The 23,601-nt window shown below is 38.3% G+C and overlaps 2 protein-coding genes across 3 annotated transcripts in view; one reads left to right on the top strand and one right to left on the bottom strand.

Annotated features, from left to right (window-relative positions):
* Positions 1–16,182, bottom strand: part of UHRF2 (ubiquitin like with PHD and ring finger domains 2) — a 76,333-nt gene extending 60,151 nt beyond the window's left edge. Inside the window, exons 1-2 of the mRNA XM_032477710.1 lie at positions 15,717–16,182; positions 10,268–10,501 (exon numbers count right to left, since the gene is read on the bottom strand). Of these exons, the coding sequence (XP_032333601.1) occupies positions 10,268–10,501; positions 15,717–15,869 (387 nt within the window). The 5' untranslated portion in view covers positions 15,870–16,182. The remainder of the gene's footprint in view (positions 1–10,267; positions 10,502–15,716) is intronic.
* A 671-nt stretch (positions 16,183–16,853) lies between these two features.
* The window catches only part of RANBP6 (RAN binding protein 6), a 225,517-nt gene continuing 218,769 nt past the window's right edge, over positions 16,854–23,601 (top strand). The window contains exons 1-2 of one of the 2 annotated variants that reach the window (XM_032477705.1): positions 16,854–16,954; positions 19,524–19,664. The gene's annotated coding sequence lies outside the window, so the exon portion shown is untranslated. Of the gene's footprint in view, positions 16,955–19,523; positions 19,665–21,704; positions 21,751–23,601 lie in introns of those variants that run through there. The other variant, XM_032477704.1, reaches the window with a different exon arrangement.

Raw genomic sequence — 23,601 nt, forward strand, 5'->3', positions numbered from 1 at the left:
ACCCAAAAAGGTGGTCACTGGTAGGGTCAGAGGCCTTCTCTACATACCCTCTTGTTTCTCTGGCATCAGAATCAGTTGCGAGCAGGATCAACACTACCTCAGGCAGGTGACCAAGGTCAGCATCAACAGTGATGTCATGTTGCAAGTATGTACTCTTGATATGATGTGATGAAAATGGCCCTTCACCTCTACAGTCTTCCTCCCAATACCCCACAGCCCTTGTCTCTAACCATGAGAAAAACATCAGGCAGATTCCAGTAGTGGGGCCCCCTACAAAACACCTGACAAGTTCTCACAACTGTCAAAGACGTCAAAAGCAGTAAGAAACTGACAAGAGGAGCCTAAGGAGACATGACAACTAAATGTAATATGGGGTCCTGGAACAGAAACAAAGAACTATAGGTAAAAACAAAGGAAATCTAAACAATCTCTGGATAAAGATTAATAATGTGTCAGTAGTAGTTCATTAATAGTAACAAATCTATCATACTAATCTAAGATGTTAATAATATACTAATACAGGAAACTTGGGGAAAAAAGCAAGTCAGTGAAATGTAAAGCTAGGATCTGAAGACATCTTGATCTTAAAGCTCATGTTCTTGCTACACTATATCATGAAGCTTGATGATAAGACAGGTAAATAGGACCTTTAAAAGGTTAAGTGAAGAACTTAAATAAGGTATTCAAGGTATTAAAGAGGTTTCAAATCACCTTCTAACATAAAAGGTAGAGAGAATACAGACAAAAACAAGAAGTATTAACTATCACTAACAGAAGAGGTACAATATTTGGCAATGAAATAACCTGAAAAACAAAGTTTAATGCAAGAATGAAGAGTTTAGGAGAAAAGAAAAAGACCTCAGGTCCAATCAGGCTAGACAAAGAATCAGAAATGGAATGGACAGAAGCTTTTCTATATTAGTCACTGACAAGTTTAAAGACATGTAGTTTCTTACAGGCAACACTGGCTAAAACTAATGAAAAAAATCAACATTAAGGTCTCTCATGCTCTTTCTTGGCAAATCAAAAATAAAGAGGTTTCACATAGCATTACACAATTATTCTAGCAAATGATGGAGTATAGACTTGATACTAAAACACTGACAGCAAAAATTATGTTTAGCAATAAAAACTTAACTACAGAACAGTAAGAGGTACAAATGAAATACTGAATTTGCATATCAAATATAAGGCACTAGCAGGCAAAGAGAATATACTATCTGAATACTTCAGTATTTGGCAATATAGAGTTAGCAGAAACCTAAGTCAATCAAAATATGGCTTAAACATCACACATATACAAGAACAGTCCACAGAGGTAGACAATTCTTTGAGTAGTGTAACTCCAGGTTTATAACCAGGAACAAAAACTACAAATTATCCTATTAAGTCTAGTTCAACATTCATGATAATGCATATAAATTGAATGGGGAAAAATGCTTTTAAATTCTAAAGGAAAATCTGTACATATTACAAAGACATACTAAGTTAGGATAAATCTGAATGGGTCAAATTGCATGAAAGAGGATAAAGTTCTTCTGTAAACATGGGTTTGGAAGATAATTCAGTAGCAAATACTTAAAACTTATATGATTAAAATAAAAACAGAGGATACTGCTAAGATAATTTAAACTGAATTACTAAGAAAGTTAAGAGCTGATAAGCATTTCCAAAAACTACAAGATATGAAAAACCATGAGTGAATCCTAATGTAAACTAGGGACTTTGGGTGATGTTGTATCAACATTTTGAGAGACTTCTATACCTTCTACTCAGTTTTACTGTGAACCTAGACCTGCTCTAAGAAAGTAACATCTACTAAAACAAAGCAAAAACCCAACTAAAAAGTAATTTAGCCAGAAGAGAGCAGCAAAAAAGCAGACAGAATGACAAGAAAACAGAATAGGTGTGTTTACACGTGTGTGTGGGCAGGAGAGGGGTGTCTTAGCTACAACCTCAGGATTTTAATTTATGGAGGTTACTGAATGACAATATGGAGAAGCTAACGCCACTGGGAGAATTCCTTACGTTTCTCAAGAAAGTGGGGCACTCTGTGCAGGACCACAATGAGAAGCACTAGGTCTGGTCAGGAGGCAGAAGGAACAAGAGGAAACCATGGCCCAGAGAGTACGTGTTCTGCATGGAAAAGGCAAGGCTAGGCAGGGGAAGCAGCTTAGCACTGGCTAGTGTGAATAATATTAGCACGCTCTGGGGCAACAGGGGTGGTCACCAGTTGGTTGGTACCTGACTCTGAATGGTTAGTTGGTATGTGGGTGTGCTTTAGATAAAGGAGGTGGCTAGGGTTGTGGAGTTTGGATTGGTTGGTTTTATGGAAGATGGGTTCACTGACAAGCTGTTCTGTCTCTTACTAGCTAGCCTTGACAGAGGTAGTCTAGCCTTAGCCAGCAAGCACCTCCTGCCCTGAATATGTCAAAACATCATAAAAGTTAGAGGCTAAACAAACTATGATTAATGGAGGAGGGGTGTTTGAGCTGAAAAGCCATGAGCTAAAGTAAAAAAAAAAAACAAACCCACTCACATAAATCTAAGCTGAAGAGCTAGATTTATTCATATCAAAAATGCACAGGCATACATCATTTTATTCTGCTTAGCTTTATTGCACTTCAGATAATACGTTGTTTTTACAAATTGAAAGTTTATGGCAACCCTACTTTGGTTAAGTGTATTGCAACCATTTTCCCAGCAGCATTTGCTCACTTCCTGTCTATATCATTTTAGTAATTCTCACAGTATTTCAAAACTTCGTTATCATATTTGTTATGGTAATCAGTGAGCCTTGAGGTTACTATTGTAATTGTTTCGGGGCACCGCATACCATGCATGCCCATGGAAGACGGGGAACTTAATCAATCGATCAATGTTGAATGTGTTCTGACTGCTCTACCAACCAGCAGTTCCCCTTCTCCTTCCCTCTCCTCAGGCCTCCATACTCCTTGAGACACGACAATATTGAAATTAGGCCAATTAATACTCCTACAATGGCCTCTAAGTGTTTAGGAAAAGGAAGAGTCTCTCACTTTAAATTAAAAACTAGAAATGATTAAGCTTGAAGAAGGCATATTGAAAGCAGAGACAGGCCAAAAGCTAGGCATCTTGTGCCACACAGTCAATTTGTGAATGCAAAGAGTTATTGAAGGAAATTATAAGTGCTACTCCAGCGAATGCACAAATGATAAGAAAGCAAAAGAGCCTTGTTGCTGATGTGGAGGGATTGTGAGTGGTCTGGATAGGAAGAGCAAACCAGACACTACATTCCCTTAAACAAAAACCTAATTCAGAGCAAGGCCCTCACTCTCTCCAATTCTATGAAGGCTAAGGGAGGTCAGGCAGATGTGGAAGAAAAGTTAGAAGCTAAAAGAGGTTGGTTCATGAGGTTTAAGGAAAGGAGTCATCTCCATAATACAGGAATGCAAGGTGAAGGAGCAAGTGCTGATGTAGAAGCTGCAGCAAGTTATCTAGAAGATTAAGCGAAGATAATGAACGAAGGTGGCTACGCTAAGCAACAGGTTGTCAACATACATGCAACAGCCTTACACTGGAAGAAGATGCCACCTAAGACTTTCATAGCTACAGAGCAGAAGTCAATGCCTGCTTCAGAGCTTCAAAGGACAGGCTGATCAACTTATTAGTGGCCAATGCAGTTGGTGTCTTGAGACCGAAGCCAAAGCTCGTTTACCATTCTGAAAAACCCAAGGGCCCTCAAGAATTATGCAAAATTTACTCTACCTGTGCTCTATAGATGGAACAAAGTCTGGCTTACATCTGTTTATATGATGGTTTGTTGAATATTTTAAGCCCATTGTGCAGACTTACTGCTCAGGGAAAAAAAAAAGTTTCCTTTCAAAATATTACTTCACAATGACAACACACCTCGTTACCTAAGAGCTCTGATGGAGAAGTATGAGTTTAATACCGTTTTCATGCCTGCTAACACAACATTCATTCCCATGAATCAAGGAGTCATTTTGACTTTCAAGCCTTATTATTTAACAATTACATTTCACAAGGCTATAGTGGCCATAGTGATTCCTCTGATAGATCTCAGCAAAGTTAACTGAAAACCTCTGTATAGGACTGACCATTCTAAATGCCAGTAGGAACATCTGATTCATGGGAAGAGGTCAAAGTAACATTAAAAGGATTTAGAAGATTCCAGTCCTCATGGATGACTCTGAAGGGTTCAAGACTTCAGTGGAAGAAGAAATTGCAGATGTAGAAATAGCATGAGAACTAGAATAAGACTTGAATGGATAAAGAATTGCTTCTTTAGGATGAGTAAAGAAAGTGATTTCTTGAGATGAAATCTACTCCTGGTGAAAATGCTATGAAGACTGTTGAAAGGATAACAAAAGATTTAGAAAAGTACATAAACTTAGTTGGTAAAGCAGTGGCGAGGTTTGAGAGGACTGACTTCAATTTTGAAAGAAGTCCTACTGTAGGTAAAATGCTATCAACCTTACATGCTAGAGAACTTGTTTTGTCAAGAGTCCATCGATGTGGCAAACTTCATTGCCTTATTTTAATAAATTGCCACAGCCACCAGTCAGCTAGCAGTCTTCAACGAGGAAGACCCTCCACCAGCCAAATGATCATGACTTGCTGAAGGCTTAGATGATGGTTATCATTTTTAGCAATAAAGTATTTTTAAGTTAAGGTATGTCAATCTTTTTTTTAGATATAATGCTACTGTACACTTAACAGACTACAGTATAATGTAAATAACTTTTGTATGCACTGGAAAACCAAAAAATCTGTTTGATTTGCTTTATTGCGATATTTGCTTTTTTGCTGTAGTCTGGAACCAAACCCAGTTATCTCCGAGGTGTGCCTGTAGCAACATTTAGAGAAGAGTTTTCCATGTGCAAGTATTTGATTAAAAAAAAAAAAAAGTACAGAAGGCAAGGAGCAATCATTAAAAAACAAAACAGTACTAATGACAAATATCTGAGGATTTACTATATGCTGGATATACTTTCAAGTATATATGCTCTCTGGAAAACATACCAGCTTTGCAGATAAGCAAAGACTTAAAAACTACGTTTATTACTTATAAGATGTAACCTTGAACAAGTTACTTAATGTGTCCCAGCCTCAGCTTCTTTTTAAAACAACATACTTTGCAGTATATTAAGAGATTAGATGACAAATTTGTATGACTTGCCAATCTAGCAATCACATAGTAGGTACAAAGGAAAAAACTTTCACTGGGTATCAATATAAGTTCAATGCTAAGACTCACTAAAACTCAGAGAATGGTCTTATTACCATATCATTCTTAGTAAATACTTTAGCAGTATAATCCTATATATATTATCTCCTTTAAAAGTTAGAATACAAAATCATTCTTACTTTCCAGTGAGGTTCAGAAGTAAAATACGCTTGCCCTCAGGAGATACATAACTGTAAGTGGGAGCTAAGATGATAAAGCTTTCTCTAACTCTGAACACAGTCCTCTCATTATAGCATGTTTCTTCAGAGTTACAAATCAAAATGCAATATGGTTCTATTTACATAAAGTTCAGAAAGAGGAAAATTAGGGATACATATGCAGGTTGAAGGTTAAGGGGTCATTAAAGGATAACAATAGGATAAAGTTAAAAGATAGCAAAGAAATAATTATCATGGAAGTTCTGATATGAGTTATACCTAGGGAAGAGGGAGTTATATCATGAGCGGGCACATCAGAAGTTCTTGGGGTACTGCTATTCTTCTTAAATTGAGTGGTATTTACATACATTGACTTCCTATTTAATTAAGTTCTACTCTTACTTATACTGTCTATTACATTTAATAATCAAAAACTTTACATAAAGCAGCATGGCACTGTAGACAAAAGATACGTAATAGTAAAAAAAAAATCCATTTTTACCTAGCTATTGACAATTTTCCTTTTCGTTTGGTACAATGAGCATGGACATGTAAAAGTTTACCAGTGCCACACACTTAGCTAAACCCTAAAAGTTTACTATAATCATTCTGAACACTTATTTAAGCCAGGATGAGTCATTTCAACAGTAGGATCTTACAAGTCATACAAAACTTCCACATCCAAAAACCAGAATTAAAGCCAATTTAAGGATCAGAAGTCCACCTGGTTTCAGAAAGTAAGTTACTTCCTAGAGTCAGTGTGAAATTAACGTTGTGTTGTACAATGGGGATGGATGGACCCAGCCTCTGCACAATCTGCTACAGGCTCTACAGATGTGATAGTGGTATCTAGCTTCTTAATAACATATGAAAAGATACCTGAAACTTACCAAATATTGCTCAGAATTATCAAATGCAGCAAAACAAGAATGATACTGGATAACAACTTCAGATTACTATTTCATCTTAAAGTTTAAATGTTTACCTATGTCTGTTTTGAGTAATGTTAGTGTGAAAATCCACTTTTTGTACCTGCTTACCATGAGGTCCAAAAATATTTTTAGGCAAAAGGAAGGGAAAGCCCCCAAATTTGTTTGCTCATCAATAAAGCAATTTTAATTATGGGAAGCTCCATAAACAGAAATCTTTTTTTAAATGTTTTTTAAATATTTTATTTATTATTGTATTACTTAATTATTTCATCTTGGTGGTGGGGGGGAAATGAAGGTTATTTTTGAAAGAGGTACTGGGGATTGAACCCAGGACTTTGTGCATGCTAAGCATGTGCTCTACCACTTGAACTATGCTCTCCCCCTATAAAAGTAAATCTTTTCAAAGTACAAGTTACATAGGCAAGAATTCAAGATGAAAGGAAAAAATCTCCCAATTTTTAAGTGATCCATATACAATTTAATGAAATTTTGATATACTTACTTTTCAGAGACTTGCTCTAAGAAAAATACATAAAATTCAAAACAAACTCAAAATAAAAGTAGCAGCTTCTAAATACTTAAGTTAGCACAAGTTAATACCTATTTAATTCCACGAAGGCAGGGGACAGTATCGTTCATTTACCCCTTATCTCTAGTACCTAGTACAAATATATACTAGATATCCCAATATTTGATGAATGAATTATATAAATAAGCCTTTCTATAAGGAAAAAAAAGTCACCAGTCAAAAATTCAAATACCTATGACAATTACTGAGCTTCAATCCAAAAAAGCAAGTTTGTGTTAGCCTCTTCAACTAACAAAGGTTAAATCCAGCTTTGACTAAACGTATTACTTTATAAATAACAGTACCCTTTTGAGCATTTAAGTACTAGAGGTTCCAAGTGTGTTTCTAAATGAGGAAAGGAAGATAATGTATTTACTTGCCAAGTTTGTATAACTCAAAAGCAGCTGAACTGAAATTTGAAACCAAGTCTGAGATAAACCTAAAGTCCTTAACGTCTATTATATTAGCATGAAATGTAAGAGATGTTTAAAAACCCAAGTACTAGATAGAAGTAGTTGATGGCCAAAGCGCTAACATTGAAAATAAAAAGTGAAGATCTGCTAAGAGAAGTAGTTTTTCATGATGCTCTTCTGATTTAGAGCAGGGGATGGGACATGGTAGGGTGTTGAGAAGTGCTAAACAGAAATTTAAATTAACCATTACTGCTTAACCTTTATTAATCTCAGACCTGCAGATATATAAGCTGGCCCTCCTATGAAAAGAAATTTGTACCTACACTGCCCAAATCAAGTCAAAAATAGCTTCTAAACCGTTGCCCTTAACCAAAAAGTTAGGATGTAATAATGTAAGCTTAATTTAGATACAGATGGTTACATATATAGATACACAGATACATAGGAGTTATTATACATACATGTATTTCCTTGCTCTGTCAAGCTGGAAACACATGTATATATAATACATATGTAGTAATACATGTGTTTGCTCTTTGCTACTGGTGGGTTCTTGTTTTTAGAGATCAATGAGTGATGTAAACCATATGGCAAGTGGGCTTTCAATGTTAACAATTCTGTCTGAATTCTGAGCACTACTTAAAGCACTATTTTAATTTATGTAAGTCTTGCGCATATCATGTAAGTTTATTCCCAGACTTTTGTTTTGTTACCGAAATTTTTTTTCTTTTATTAAATGATTATAGCAAGGAAAGCTATTGGTATTTCAATAGCTGTTGTACTGCTTGCTCATAATGCTCTAATGCATTTTCTCAGCTTTCCAGGTACTTGTAAGTAATGTCTGCCTTCTCCAGTATTTACAACACTTTGTTGTTTTGCCTATCTGTATTATATAGCACTTCTAGAAAGATGTTAAATAACAGCATTAACTGTCTTTAATGGGAATATTTTGACTTTTCCCCAATCATTAAGCATATTGCTTAATGTGTGGTTTAAAATACTCATCTATTCCACCTGTTCCTCTTAAAAAGATTTTTTTTTTTTTTTGTAATGGAGGTACTAGATTGAACCCAGGACCTCGAGCATGGTTAAGTATGCACTCTACCACTGAGCTATACCCAACCCACAAGGAATTTTTTTTTTTAAATCAAAAATGCATTCAATTTTTATTTAGATGCAGAAAATACTTTGGATTAGATCATTTTTCACTGGTTTACTAACATGATGAACTATATAAAACATTTCCTAATAGTAAACTATCTCACTTTCTGACAAACCATACTTGATCAAGGTATTTTTAAAAATACATAGATATAATTCTACTTGCTAAACATAACTTAGGGCATATGTCAATATGCAGTGATACCAGTGTGCTTTTGTCATGTTTTAAGTATCAATGTTATACCAAATTTAAAAGACAAATGGAAGCTTTCCTTTTTTTTTTTTAATGTTGTGGGTCAATTTAGGTAACATTCTAATTATCTATTCTTTATGGGTTTAAAGCAATGCATCACCTAGCCAGGCCAGGTACTTTGATATAGTGCTCTGCTACTTTTGACTTTTTCCATTTTTATGGATCTGTCTACATTTTTCCATAGATACAAATTTTGCATTTTTTCTACAGATCTAAGATTATCTCTATTTGCATTTTCCTAAGTAATTCACTTCATTTATCAATCTTTAATTTTAGCCTGGAAAATACTCTGAAAAGTTAAGTTTGGGTCCCAATTTATTCCAACTAGTAAGACTTAAGAAACAATATAAGGATAGAAAGAGATGGACCAAAACCATCATTTAATTATTCCTACAAAATTTATTAGAATAGAGTTTGAAAAAGCTGCTAGATAACAAAGGGCAATAATAAATCACATTTCTACACAGCACATAAGTCACAATTTTAAAAGGTAACCATTTATAATAGCATCAAAAACAAAGCTACTAGCAATCAAACAAGATATGTAAAGAAAAAACTGAGAAAGATGTCAAAGATCTAAATTAATGGAGACTATCATTCCATGAATGAAGGATTCAACACTGTTAAGCTCATCTATGGATACAACTCCCATTGAAATCCCACCAGATTATTCATCTGTAATGTTTTGACAAGATAATTCTCAAATTTTTACCTTCTAGGGTTAAAAGCTAAAAACCAAGACACCCTTGAAGAGGAATTAAATTTCGGAGATGGGAAAAGAGATATCAAAATAGTCTACTAGTACTTTGAACTGCATGGACAGTGGGATAAACCAGACCAATGGAACAAAGTAGAGAACAGTTTGGCAGTATCCTAGGAATGAACAACCAGCACTTCTATTTCTAGGTAAAAATTCCTCAAGAAATTCTTCAACATGTACACCAGGATACACACAGTAGGTTCAAAACAGCACTTTTTAAAACAGCTAAAATTGGAAATTGCCCAAATACTATCAATCATGGATTAGGTAAATGTACTGGGCATGTTAATAAAATGGAATAATTTAACAGTGAAAAAATATAGCTATATGGATGAAATCCCCCAAAGTTGCAAAAAAGTTGAAATCTATTATATAAACAAAGTTCATATAGGCAAAACAAAATACTGTTTAGAGATACACATGTCAGTAATAACACTAAAGAAAAATGATCATAAAAGTCAGAACAAGTAGTTTACCTCTAAGGGAGAGAGAGAGGGAGATGTGTTCTGGTAGGGGCACACAGGAGACTCTAAAATGGAACTGGCATCATTCTACTTCTTAACCTTGGTAGAATTACACAGGTGTTTGCTTTATTATTCTTGAACTGGACATATACATTTTATACATTGGTCTATATATCTTTAACTTTTAAAAGTAATTTTTAAAAGTTGTGAAAGTATTAGCAGCCCAATCTTGATTTTCAAATGGCAATCAATGTTTACTTACTTACAACATCCTCGAGAGAACAGAATTATACTCTCACAATTAACAAGTCTGAGGAAGACAACATACCTTATACAGTCCAAAGCCAGGATCAACAAGAAAATCTTGAGTTGATGTAGACGGCTGACTGGAAGGTCCCACCCTTGGGGATTTTTTTACTTTAGGTGGACTATTAGAACAGGGTTTGGTCTGTACATCAGTCTGTTTAGACGTGCTAGGAAGGTCAGGGTCTGGGCGAACTAGTAGCTGAATTATATCATTCAATCCAACATCATAGTCAAATAAAGTATATCCATTTTCCAACTGGAAAAAAAAGATAGAAAAAGATTAAAATACTTCTCTCAATATTCAATCTTTCTACAGCTTTAGTTACCTAAATGTCTTAGCCTAATTATTAAAATAAAATTCGCAGCATTGCAATTTGGCGATCTTGAAACCATTTCTATTACTTTATGGCCTCTGATGTCAGCATCTTCTCAGGACCTCAGTAAATTCTTTAGAACCATTCTATATTAACTATAGGTAACACTGATAGCTACTGAAATCAAAAATGTATCATTGTTCCTGTGACGTTACCTAGGCAGAAAAACTCTGTTTCTCACCAAGCTTTGTGTATTTTAATAAACAATGCCTGAATCCACTGCAAGAAAGAAAAGGTGAATTTTCCAAGTGAGCTGTTTAATGACCTTGTGTTCATAGAAACATTAAGTTAACCATTTTATCTTTCTGAAGCACTGTCAGTTTTTTAAAAAAATCAAGCAGAAAAGAATTCAAGCAAGAATAATTACAATTCTTGATCATGCTATTCCAACTTGCCCCAAGTTCTCTGTAAAGGTGATTCAAGTTGTGTTATGAAAATTATTCCAGGATGAATAATGAATACGTTATCTTGCAACTTACCCATATTTTGGCAAGGTCTCTGTAAAGAACTGAGTTGCGTCCACCCACTACCCCCACCGACTCCCTCCCAAATATGTTGAAGTCCCAATCCCAAGTATCTCAGAATGTGACCTTATGTGGAAATAGGGTCTTTACAGGGGTAATCAACTTATGGGGTGGGTCCTAATCTACTGAAATAGGTGTCCTTATAAAAAAGTGAACTTTGGACAAAGAGATACACAGGGACAAGGCAGCCCCATGACTGGAGTGATGCATCTATAAGCCAAGAAACATCAAGGATTGCTAGCAAAGTTTAAGAACCTAAAGGAGGCAAGGAAGGATTCTCCGCTAGAGAGACAGAGAGGATGGCCCTGCTGACACCTTGATTTTTGGGCTTAGAGCTTCCAGAATTGCAATAAATTTCTTGTCTTAAGTCACCCAGCATTTGGTATTGTTACAGAAATTGTTATTGAAACCCTAGGAAACTAAGTTTCCATTTAGTTTCTTCATAAAATTCTTTTTAAAATTCAGTTGGCCATTTCACTAAACTTGAAGATCATAACTCTCACTTCCCCCAAAACATTTACCAATTTAATCACTGTTCATTTTTCCCTCTTTCTATATAATGCCTGTCACCATCCACAATCCTAACACAATAAGGCCATTTGAGAAGTCAACCGTAAAGGAAAAATGAAAAGTCTGTCCTTGAATGACAAACTTACTGATGTACTAGATAAATAACTTTAATTCTAAGTGGTCCAAGAACACACTGAACCCACGCCTGCACACTACAGGTGTTCACTATTGTTAAACAGAACAAAGGATTGAGAAATTCAAATTTCCCAGTGGGGGAATTAAATTACAACTTATCTCACAGATTAGTTAACATGCTTATTTCAAACAAGCCTAAGGAGTCTCCCAAGTCAGCAAGCAGATAAACCCTTACAGGATAGAGTGTTAACACTGCTTATCTGATTAAAAAACAAAAATTTCTAATCCTTAACTCCTGGAAAAAACTCAAGGAGCAAAAAGCTACACATTCACACCTTTATTTTCACATTCTTCAACAGCCTTCCTCTGGTTCAAGTAAGACCACACTAATTCTGAAACAACTGAAAAAGCACACTTTGATTAAACATACAGCTGTTGCACATTATGACAATTACAAAAATGCCATGTTCAAAGCAGGGGAAAAACCCCCAGCAGCACAGAACATGCAGATTAACTGGTAGGGTATGCCCCAAAATGAAGATAGCTGCTAACATGGTGAAATAATGGGAAATTCAAAGTATTTCCATAAACATTTTTCCATTGATATTTGAGACGCAAGTTAGAGGGACTCTGGGGGCATTCTTATACGCAGTCCCTCTGACTAGTTTCTACCACGTGATCATAGTAAATACAAGCTGCTTCAAGAAGTACTTGGTTTAAAGGAAAAGCAATATTTTAAGTCAAACACTAAGCATTATCAAGGCATAAAGCCCTATAACAGAAGTTACGCCCACATTAACACGTAATCACCTCTTCTCAATTCTTCATGCTTGCTTTAACAGTCACTTGAACCCAGGTTATCTAGTCCTTCCCTAATTCACAGGTACCCTCCCAGTTTTCCTGAAACAGTGATTGTTAACTACTGCATAGTAAGTTCCACAGTGGCTGAGAAGGCAGGGGGAAATCATTCCTCAGAGGCTATAGATAAGGGATGCAGGTGGAGGGCATTAATAACATTCATCTGTCACATCACACAACACACACACGTCCCTTTAAATAGGCCAACACTTATTTTGTATTCCATGTAAAAACAGAGTCGAGGGGCAAAAGGCAACTACTCAGTTTTTCTTCAGCTCTGGTTTATGTCCCACATTTACAATCTGAGAATCCCTACAGTGGTATAAGGGAAGGAGTAAGAAAAGGACAGAGTATCCTTTAAAGGAGAAAAAACTCTGGATTCTCAAAAGATTTAGAGATCCACCAATGTAACTCTTCCTTAAAAACAAAAAACCCCTCCAAACCCCAGGGTGCCAACTCAACTTCCCAAAGAAGAATATCCAAATTAGGTTACCCTACTCTAACCAAACTTACAGCCCTGAATTGCTCTCTCCATTTTGACTCTCAAAAAGTGAAGTCAATCACACAATTACAGCTACTCACATTTAATTTGCATATAGACCACCTGGGGACCTTGTTAAAATACAGATTCTCCTTCAGTAGGTCTGATGTGAGGCTCCCAGGTGAAGCTAATGCTGCTAGTCCTGCTGATCCTGGGACCATACTTTGAACAGTAAGAAAGTGGTAGGAGGCTGACTACCCTTCAATATTCATTTTCAAACTCTGATGTTCATCAGAATCTCCCATTGGTGTCTTGTTAAATTCCACCACTTACAATTCTGGGGTGAGCTGAGCATCTATAATAAATATCCACAAGTGATTGTGATGTATACAGAAGAGGAAAAGCAGCCGACCTCACATACAAAGATGGGAAGGATCATTTACATCATGAAGACTGTCAATTTGTGGGGTTTTTTTATGACATTTTTCACTATGTGGCAATAAGGCATCTTGAGGAAGGGGTGCCTTTTTCTAATGAACACAAAGTCATTTTTACAGGATAAGGTCAGCCTTATGACACCAATTTAGTAGTTGCTTGCTTTAGGTACGTTAATCTTTCCATCTACTGTAGACTCCAAAGAGGAAAGAACAAAGATAATAATCACTACCATGGCTACTTGTCAGCTCGTAAGGAAGTAAACACAGCTGGAGCAATGTCTTCCTTCTCTCTCACTCAGTGGGGCACCCAAGGTCCATTCCTAATTCCTATTGGTTTATTGGTTAGTGAAATCAAAGTGGTGAGTTATCAACTGTCCTGGGGTAAGTAGTACAAAAGGTTGTTCTCCTTCAGCAGTTTTTCTCTGAACCTGGAATAGCTTCCTGGTTTACTGGAAGTCTACTTTGTTGCCTTGAATTTAACCCAATCCCTACTTTTTCCTCAAGACAGCCAGATGCACATTTTTCTTTTTAGCATAGTTGACAATTAGACTGTAGGGGTGTTGCCCAGGAATACATTTTCAGGCTTCATTTCTATCTCTGCTGAAGTCACCAAAGTATTCCAGGAATTCATGTACTATTGTCCCTAGCTAGAAAATAAAATTCAGAAGATTTGATTACATGCTTTTGATTTTTGACCCCAAAAATAAAAAGATAGCCACTGGAGGCACAGCAATATAAAGCTACAAAGTGTTTAATACATATACATTTATTTCTAAAGCAAGGTTCATACCTAAATTGAACACTTGTTTTGTACAAGTCAAACACTAGAGCAACAATATAAAACTGGCTGCAAACAAATATCAAAGATGCTATCGCTTATTTAAAAACAAAGTAAAACAACCTCTGACTCTTCTTTCTCAGAGTGTAATCGTGTTTCTCTAAAATTTCTGGGCAGTTTTCGAAGGGTAAGCCTATGAAGGGGAGAATAATACTCCTTTCAAACCCTTTGGCTGCAGGAAAACGGCTACTTCTACCAAATCAAAGAGAGCTACACTTATTTCAAAACAGAGGATTAGAGCCAAACTATGGTCTATCAACTGGAGGATGCCAACTTCTTTAGTGGATTAATGTTTGTTTTGTTTTTTTTTAAAGAAAAGAATAAGGTAAGTAAAATAGGATGGGTCTAGGCCTCTAGGTACAGACCACGAGAGACTAGTGGGTGGGAAAAATCATCAATGGGCCAGACCACGGCCATACCATACAACCATCAGTGACGCCCACAGACACCCTCACCGCCAAAAACACTTTCAGCCTTCAAGTATGTACCGCTGGCTATGCTCCAAACTGCTCTGCTAAAAGCTTGAGTGAGGGGCCTACAAGAAGGTAAGAAGTAGAGAAAAACAAGCTTTTTATACTGCTTTTCACTGTGGGAAAAACACACCGGCTAACACTTGGCAGTTTAAACCTGGTCCCGGGCTACATCAAGAGCTCCTTCAACCCAGGTCTCTAATCTTCCCCACGACAGATTTGATCCTCCAAAAAGAGGTGAAGGAAGCGGGCCAGAAGTTCTGGAAACCCTTAGCATCTTTATTGTATACAAATTTCTTCCACAGTGAGAAGGCCGACTTAGGGTCTTGTTCCTGAGAGGGGGCAGTATCTAAGTTTCTATTTGTGAGCCGGGAGCGCGGTAGAGGTACGGAAGCGATACAAGCCGTTAGCCGGGTCAGCGCTGCCGGGAGCCCGAGCCGCTGGCCCTTCCCACCGGCACTTTGGCATGGCCGCCACAGCCCGATGCCCTCCCCGCCCTCCTGGGGCCCCGGACCCACCGAGCGCGGGAAACAAGGGAACCCAGGAGCGCTGGCTGACTGTGCCTCTGGTTGCTGCCCCGCTGGGAAGGGAGGTGAGGTCTCCGCATTCCGGGTGCCCCCACCTCCGACCCACCTGTACTCGGGGCAGGCGGAGACCCAGCTGCACTCCATCGGCGGGCCCAGGGCCCGCACTCTGAGCCTCACAGGCAGCCAACCCGAAGTGGAGCCAGGTGCGCTCTGCGCGCGCGGTGCACCAAGCCCTCCCGCCGCCCAGCCCACGCATCCTGGTGGCGCACCGCTGCCCTGGCTCGGGCTTCCCGAGGGGTGCGGTAGGCGCGCCTCACCTGCTTGCCCCGGTAGAAGAGGCGCTGGCACTCCGGTCGCACGTCGAATAGCGCCCACACCCGTTCGCGCAGCTCCTCAATTGTGGCTTTGCGAGACACGTCCTCAATGGTGCGCGTCTGTGAGCCGTCGATGGTGCGAACCTGGATCCACATCTCGGCGCGGGGAGAAGGATCCGGCCCCGCTTTGTCTCCCCCTGCGCTTGGGGCGCCGTGCCCCGCCCGGCCCGCGCCGCTTCCCCGGCGGCTCTGGCTTTCCCCGGCTAGCGGGCTAGCGGGCACACAAGGGAGGAAGACCAACCACACGCCGGGCCAGGCAGGCGGCAGTGAATCTTAGACCGCGCGCCCGCCCAGCAGACCTGAGGAGGGAAGGAAACCGGAACCAGTCGGAAACGCGGCTGCTACCGCAACCCCCACCTCACAAATAGGAGGAAGCCTTGTCTGCACCGCGCCGAGTGTTTACTTATACAGCTCCAGCTCCCACATGGAGGTCACGGCGCCAATCCCGATCTCGCGAGATCTACGCCGGGCTCCGCCTTAAAGAGGAAGGGACTCGGGAAGTGGCTATAGACCAGAGGGAACTAAAATGGGCGGACGCGGGGAGGGCGGGGCGGAGGGGCGGGGCTGCCGAGAGCCGTTACTTGCCCCTCCGCCTGCACCTGGACCCTGGACACGCCCTCTAGCCTTCGGGTGTCTGGCGGTTACAAGGCCGCCCACGCGGGTTACCGCTTTAGCCGTGGTATCGCGACTCGGGGCGCGAGCTAGGTCTCAGGTCTAGCCGACTCGTTTCTGTGGTCTAAAAACACACCAAAGATAAGAAACTCTGACGTGCACTTGTATGATTATGAAAAGGGGGGAGGTGCGTGCAGGCTGGCGCGGCCTAAATTTGTGAGAAAGCGCGTAAGGAAATGATGCCGCTCCACCGCGCTCAGCCAGATATCACCAGCCACGCGGCCTGGCGGGGCGGGCCACCCGGGAAAGCCCCTGGGGACCCTTCTGCTTCGCGAACTCGTTTCCCGCCGCGTCGGAATGCTGCCTTCGCGCGGAAACCCGCTTCCTGGCGTTTCCCGCCGCTTGGCCCAGGTGGCGGCCCTAGGCCTACAGACCGCGGGGCATGCTGGGATCGTCCTCTCAGGCCCGCTGCGCTCTCATCGGACTGTGGGCCACGGACGTGTTGGTGCCGCCGCTCAGAGGGCCGCTCGCCAGAGCTGGACGTTTCCGTTTGTGGACCTTCCGTATTAGTGAGCCTTTGGCCTAAGGGATTGCGGGGTCGTGGAAAACGCTTTTAAGGGATGCAAAATTACAAACCTCCGAAGAAAGGACTCCGGAGAGCCTACTAGGAAAAAATTCTCAGAAATAGGCCCAAAGCAGCATTGCCTAACATACCCAACGGTGGGCTTATTTAAAATGAAAATGTCTTCTTAAGAAGGAAGAGAGCATATGAAAGTAGAAAAATTATATATATAATATATATTTATATATATATATAAAATTCAGACTTTAATATTAGTCAAATTCAATAACTTGTATATTAAGACTGCTGCAAATTATTAGCGTAAAGGTAGAGCGGCATTTTTGCGATAACCACTTAAAATAATTGCAAGTATAGAGAAATTCAGTAGTATCAAAAAAATGGTCTCAACACGGGAGGGACAAAAAAATAGAATATATACACACATTATAGTCTCTGCTCTTGCTGAAAATTTTACATTCATTTATATCCTCTGAATCTAACTCATCTTGTCTGCTCCTGATTTAAGTAAAGTAAATACTGAGTATTCATTACATGTATAAATGTAAAAATCATTTTTAACTTGCCTCGATAAGGGATCGCTATTTGGTATTATAAGGATATGCTATGCCCATGTGGAGGCATGTTAAGAATTTATTTTTTTAAATTCTCTGCTCACAAAGAATTTACAATTCAGTTCAAATAAGATTTAGAAAAAGTGAAAATATTAAAGAATAATTTAGTACTAAACAGTTCACTGTTGGTTAAAACAGCAATTAGACATGAGACAAGGGGGGCTAGGGAGCTTAAGGCTAGGGGTACAACTTGACCCGAGTTAAATGGCATATTGTAATGAAGGCAGCATTTAAATGTTCAGTTCATAGGCTGAGATACACCTGAATTGTAAACCCAGTTTTGTTGTTTACTTAAAATTTGACATTGGACAAATTATTTGCTTTAATTTCCTCAGTGTAAAGAGGAGCTTATAGCATCTAATGAATGTAAAGTGTTTGGCATAGAATATCTCTTGGTAGTACCCAATAAATTATTTTTGTGCTAATATTATGGAGAGACTTTAGATAAGCGGAGAATGCCCAAGGAGAAGAGAGTGCTTAAGCAAAGACAGAAGGTATGCATTTTTACAGGTCAGAAGAGATTGCACGTAAGAGAAAGTTTGACTAAAGAGAGGGACAGAGTGTGAAGATTAGCATTCAAAGCAGTAGATTTTGTGGGCTCCAAGGAGAAACTAAAATTTTTAAAGGAATCCACTGAAGTAATTAAATATGCCTTTGTAAAGACAGCAGAAAGAATGTGGAAGGATGCCTTAGGGGAAAATTAAGGGACAGGGGAGAAAAAGGAGATGCCGTCAAAAGCTTTTTAAAGAGGCAATCGTCAGTTTTGGTGAACTTTGCGACAGTGAGTAAGGGAAGAAATGGTAGACTAGAATATTCTAGAAAATCAAGCCTATCAGACTTGTAGACTGTGTGGGGATGAGGGAAATGGAATGGTAAGAATACTTATCAAATTTCTAGTTTGGGAGACTTAAATGGATGGTTTGGGTATTTGGTGATGCTCTTAACTAGAAGAGGAAGCAAGTTGGAAAAATGCAATGAGTTCCCTTTGCCCTGTGTTGCATTTGAAATGCATCCAAAATATAAATGGAGATATCTGAGGGACAGTTGGAAATACAAGTCCAAAGTTTTGAAAGGAAGTAGAAGAGTTCTGAAAGAGGAACTAGTCAAGATCTCCTGTACTTACTCCTGTGAGAATTTATCTTTCTTAATGTGGTGGGTCTTTAATGGAAAACCATGGGGAAGTGGAGGGGGAGACTACTACTGTCAAGACTGTTGTCAAAATTGGGTATTTACTGCGGCTCTATATGATTTGGAAGCTAGTCAGTGTGGATCCCAATTGTTTGGCAGGACAGGGTTTAGAGTTATGAGACCTAGAAAAAATATATTTGTCCTGTGCAGACCAAATTAATTACATCTGGGAACAACCTTGTGTATGTAATAAGTTACTTAGGATATAAATAAAAGTAATTGTTAAGTAGTGATTCCATAAGTAACAAAATAAATCCTTCTGTATTTCCATACACAATACATGTTGTACCTAAGTTTTTCTCTTTTTCCCTACAATGCTGTTGTTGTTTGCTTAGGAAGCTGCTCAGTTGTTAAAAAAAAAAGATAGTTCTCTGACAAAAACCAAATATCATACAGTTCTGATATATCATGCCTTATTACCAAATGTGTAGCTGAAACAACTTAGATGTGAACACGGAAAGAAAAGAGGAATTATTTACATAGAAGAGAAGCAAATGCTGAAGTTTATGCTATCACTCATGACTCAATAGTTCTCCAAGTAAAAAGAAGCAAAACAGAAAGATAAAACATTTATTATAGAACTAATTATTCTAGAATCTTATCACTCCTCAGAATATCTCATTTTCCCAACTAATGTCTCAAAATCAAAAATTTATATATATATTTAAAAAAGGAATTCCATTCTGGTCTTGAAAGCTCTAATTACTACCTTTCATCTGCACATCTGTGCTGATTATCTTCCTGTTTCTCTGCTAGGGCCACTCTCTACCTGTCCACTGTCCTGGAGTCCAAGGGCAGGGAGTACATCTGTGGGGTCAGTGCTCTCAGGCTTCCAAATAAGTTTGGCCAGTGGAGAGGAAGCACAGAGAGGAAACTGCAGAATGGGAACAGAATGAGGTCAGTATATTTATTCCCCTGACTTTCTCCCTGAAAGGTCACCTTGGGCTGTCTGTTGCCTTCCTGGAAAGTCACTACTCCTCTCCTCCAAAAGTGACCTGCTCTGCATGACTCACTCTTCCATGTTCTGGTAACCTCTCCCTTCCCTTGTTGCTTTGGGTCTAGGGATTGTAACATTTTTACAGTCATAAATTCATAGATATTCCTTCAGTTCCCTATACCTTTGCCCATAACCCACCTTGTTTTTTCCTTTTTTTAAAGAATTGAAGTACAGTTGATGTACAATATTGTATGTTTCAGGAGTGCAACATAGTGATTCATAATTTTTAAAGGTTATGTTCCATTTATAATTATTATAAAATGTTAACTATATCTCCTGTGTTGTACAGTATATCCTTGTAGTTTATTTTTTACATAGTAGTTTGTAGCTCTTAGTCCTCTACCCCTATCTTGTTCCTCCTCCCTACCTTCTCCCCACTGGTAACTACTAGTTTGTTCTCTATATCTGTGAGTCTGTTTCTTTATTGTTGTATTCACTAGTTTGTTGTATTTTTTAGATTCCACATGTAAGTGATATCATACAGTATTTGTCTTTCTGTGTGACTTATTTCAGTTAGCATAATACCCTCCAACTCCATCTATGTTGGGGCAAATGGCAAAATTTTGTTCTTTTTTATGGCTGAGTAATATTCCATTATATATACGCACACAAACATCTTTATCTTCATCTGTTGATAGACCCTTAGGTTGCTTATGTATCTTGGGAAGTAAATAATGCTGCTGTGAACATTGGGGAGCATGCATCCTTTCAAATTAGTGTTTTTGTTTTTTTGAATATATATCCAGGAGTGGAATTGCTGGGTCATATGGTAGTTTTATTTTTAGCTTCTTTTTATTATTTTTAAATTTTTTGGGTTGGGATGGTAATTAGATTTATTTATTTATTTTTAGAAGAGGTATTGGGGATTGAACCCAGGACCTTGTGCATGCTAAGCATGTGTTCTTTCACTGAGCTATACCCTACCCCCCTATTTTTAGCTTTTTGATAAACTTCTATACTATTTTCCACAGGCCCACACCCTTTTAATTGGCCCCTGGTGGGGAAACATTAGAAATACCTTAAGTAGAGGTTTTCTGTTATAATCCCTGAGGCTTTTTTTGTTAAAGAATTATATGTTCTAAGATGTGAATTAGAATTTCCACTGACTAAAAAGCACTTCATGTGGTTCATTACTTAAACTAGAAATATTTTAGAGGTTGTCCTCTTTTCATTAGAGTCACAGATTTTTATGCTAGAAATCTACTTCAGGATATCATTCTGGTCTAAGCTCTTTAACAATTGAGAAAATGATTTGTACAGGAACATGTGATCAATGAGTGACAGTGTAAGAGCTTAAATTTCCAGTGTCCTCCCTCTTTAGCCAGTGTTCTTTACCCTTCAGCTGTCCCTCTTTTGTTTCTCTGAAAGCTTCCCTGTTCACTTTGTCCAGAGAATGATCCTTGTCCTTCCTGTAGTGAGTGCCCTGGTTCTTTGGAATACCTACCTCATGATTCAAATAGGAGTAGGGGCCTGAGATTCTCACTAAAGACTTAAAATTTATCCCTGTTTTCAGTCTCATGCCTTCTCCTGCCTCCCAAGATCGATCCTTCTTATTGCTCAACTTTTCTGAGGGTATTAGGATCAATTCAGCTCAGATTTGTCCACTGAAGGCTATTGGGGTTCAACTTCCTGATGGTGGGGTCAACTTAGTGTTCAACTTCCAATTACAACTTGCTGTGCAAAACAAATTTTAGAGGTTTAAAATAACAACAGTCACTTTACTATCTCTCACTTTCTGTGGGACAGGAATTCCAAAATGGTTCAGTTGGAAAGCCTGAGTTCTGGCTCAGAATCTGTCATGCCATTGCAGTTAGATGCAGTTAGAACTGTAAGAATGGGAGCTAGAGTATTTGGAAACTAGTCTTCCTAAGACGACTCTGGACTTCTCCACGTGGTCTTTCTCTTTGGGTTTTCTCACAGCATGGCCACCTCAGAGCAGTCAGGCTGCTTACATGATGGTTGAAGACTTCAACCAGTGAGCAAAGGGTAAGCTATATCACTGTTTTTTCTTTAATTTTTAAAATTTTAATATAACTTTCAAAGCTTACTTTACATTTAGTTTTTACAAAATATTGGCTATATTCCCCGTGTTGTACAATACATCCTTGAGCCTATCGTACATCTGGTAGTTTGTGTCCCCCTTTCCCCTACATCTGTGTTGCCCCTGCCCCGAACTAGTTTGTTGTCTGTATCTTTGAGTCTGCTTTTTTTTGTTACATTCACTAGTTAGTGGCAATGCTAGATTCTACATATAAATGATATTATACAGTATTTGTCTCTCTGTCTGATGTCTTTTAGTTAGCGTAATATCCTTCAAGTCCATCCATGTTGCTGCAAATGGCAAAATTTCATTCTTTTATGTGGCTGAGTAGTATTCCATTGTATATGTGTGCGTGTATGTGTATATGTGTATGTATATATATACATACACACACACACACACATATGCACACATATACATATACATACCACATCTTTATCCACTCATATGTTGATGGACACTTAGGTTGCTCCCATATCTTGGCAAATGTAAATAATAATGCTGCTACGAACATTGGGGTGCATGTATACTTTTGAATTAGTGTTTTGGGGTTTTTTGTTTTTTGTTTTTTTGGTATATATTCCCAGGAGTGGAATTGCTGGGTCATATGGTAGTTCTATTTTTAGTTTTTTGAGAAACCTCCATACTGTTTTTTCACAGTAGCTGCATCAATTTATATTCTCATAACAGTCTACAACTGTTCCTTTTTCTCTCCATCATTGCCAACGTTTGTTATTTGTGTTCTTTTTGATGATAGCCATTTTGACAAAGTAACATCTTATTGTGGTTTTGATTTGCATTTCCCTGATGATTACTGATGTTGGGCATCTTTTCACGTGCCTGTTTGCCATCTGCATTTCTTCTTTGGAAAAATGTCTATTCAGTTCGTCCACCCATTTTTAAATTAGAATTTTTTTTTCTTTTGATATTGAGTTGTATGAAAGCTGTCTCACTTTTTATGGCCTAGTTTGAAAGTCACATAGTGTCAATTCTACCATATTCTTTTACCAAAACATTCACAAAAGCCTACTCAGTTTCAGGAGGGAGGGGATAAAGACCCCAGTCCTCAATAGGAGGGGTAGCAATGTCACATTGTGAAAAGAGCATATGGGATGGGAGATATTATTGCAGCCATTTTGTGGCAATAGAATCTGGAACATAACTTTTCTATCTATTTTTTTCCTTTTTTTTTTGTATGATCAAGAGGTTTTAAATTATGAAATACATTAGTCATACAAAAAAGGTATAGAGAATAATATAATAAACATTTTTGTATTCACCACCTTGCTTTAGATATAAAACATTTCAAATAGTTAAGATGCCTCTTTGTTTACATTCCTTTTTCTCTCTCTTTTCCAAAGAGAGAAACATTTTCTGAAATTGGGTATTCATAATTGTCATGCCTATCTTTATACTTTTAATACATTTATCTCTAAGCAATGGTAAATTTGAGGTCTTTTTAAAAGTTTGTTTTTGGTGGGGAGGTAATTAGGTTTTTAAATTAATTTATTCATTGATTTTTAATATGTATTTTTATTGAAGTTTACAATGTATCAATTTCTGGTGTGCAACATAATGTCTCAGTCATATAGGAACATGCATATATTCATTTTCATATTCTCTTTCACCATAAGTTACTACAAGATACTGAATAGAGTTCCCTGTGCTATGTAGTATGAACTTGTTTATCTATTTTTTATGTATTGGTTAGTATCTGCAAATCTCTAACTCCCAACTTATCCCTTCGCACTCCCTCCCCTCTATCATAACCATAGGTTTGTTTTCTATCTCTGTGA

This window comes from Camelus ferus, chromosome 4 (assembly GCF_009834535.1).
Source record: "Camelus ferus isolate YT-003-E chromosome 4, BCGSAC_Cfer_1.0, whole genome shotgun sequence".
Taxonomy (NCBI): Eukaryota; Metazoa; Chordata; class Mammalia; order Artiodactyla; family Camelidae; genus Camelus; species Camelus ferus.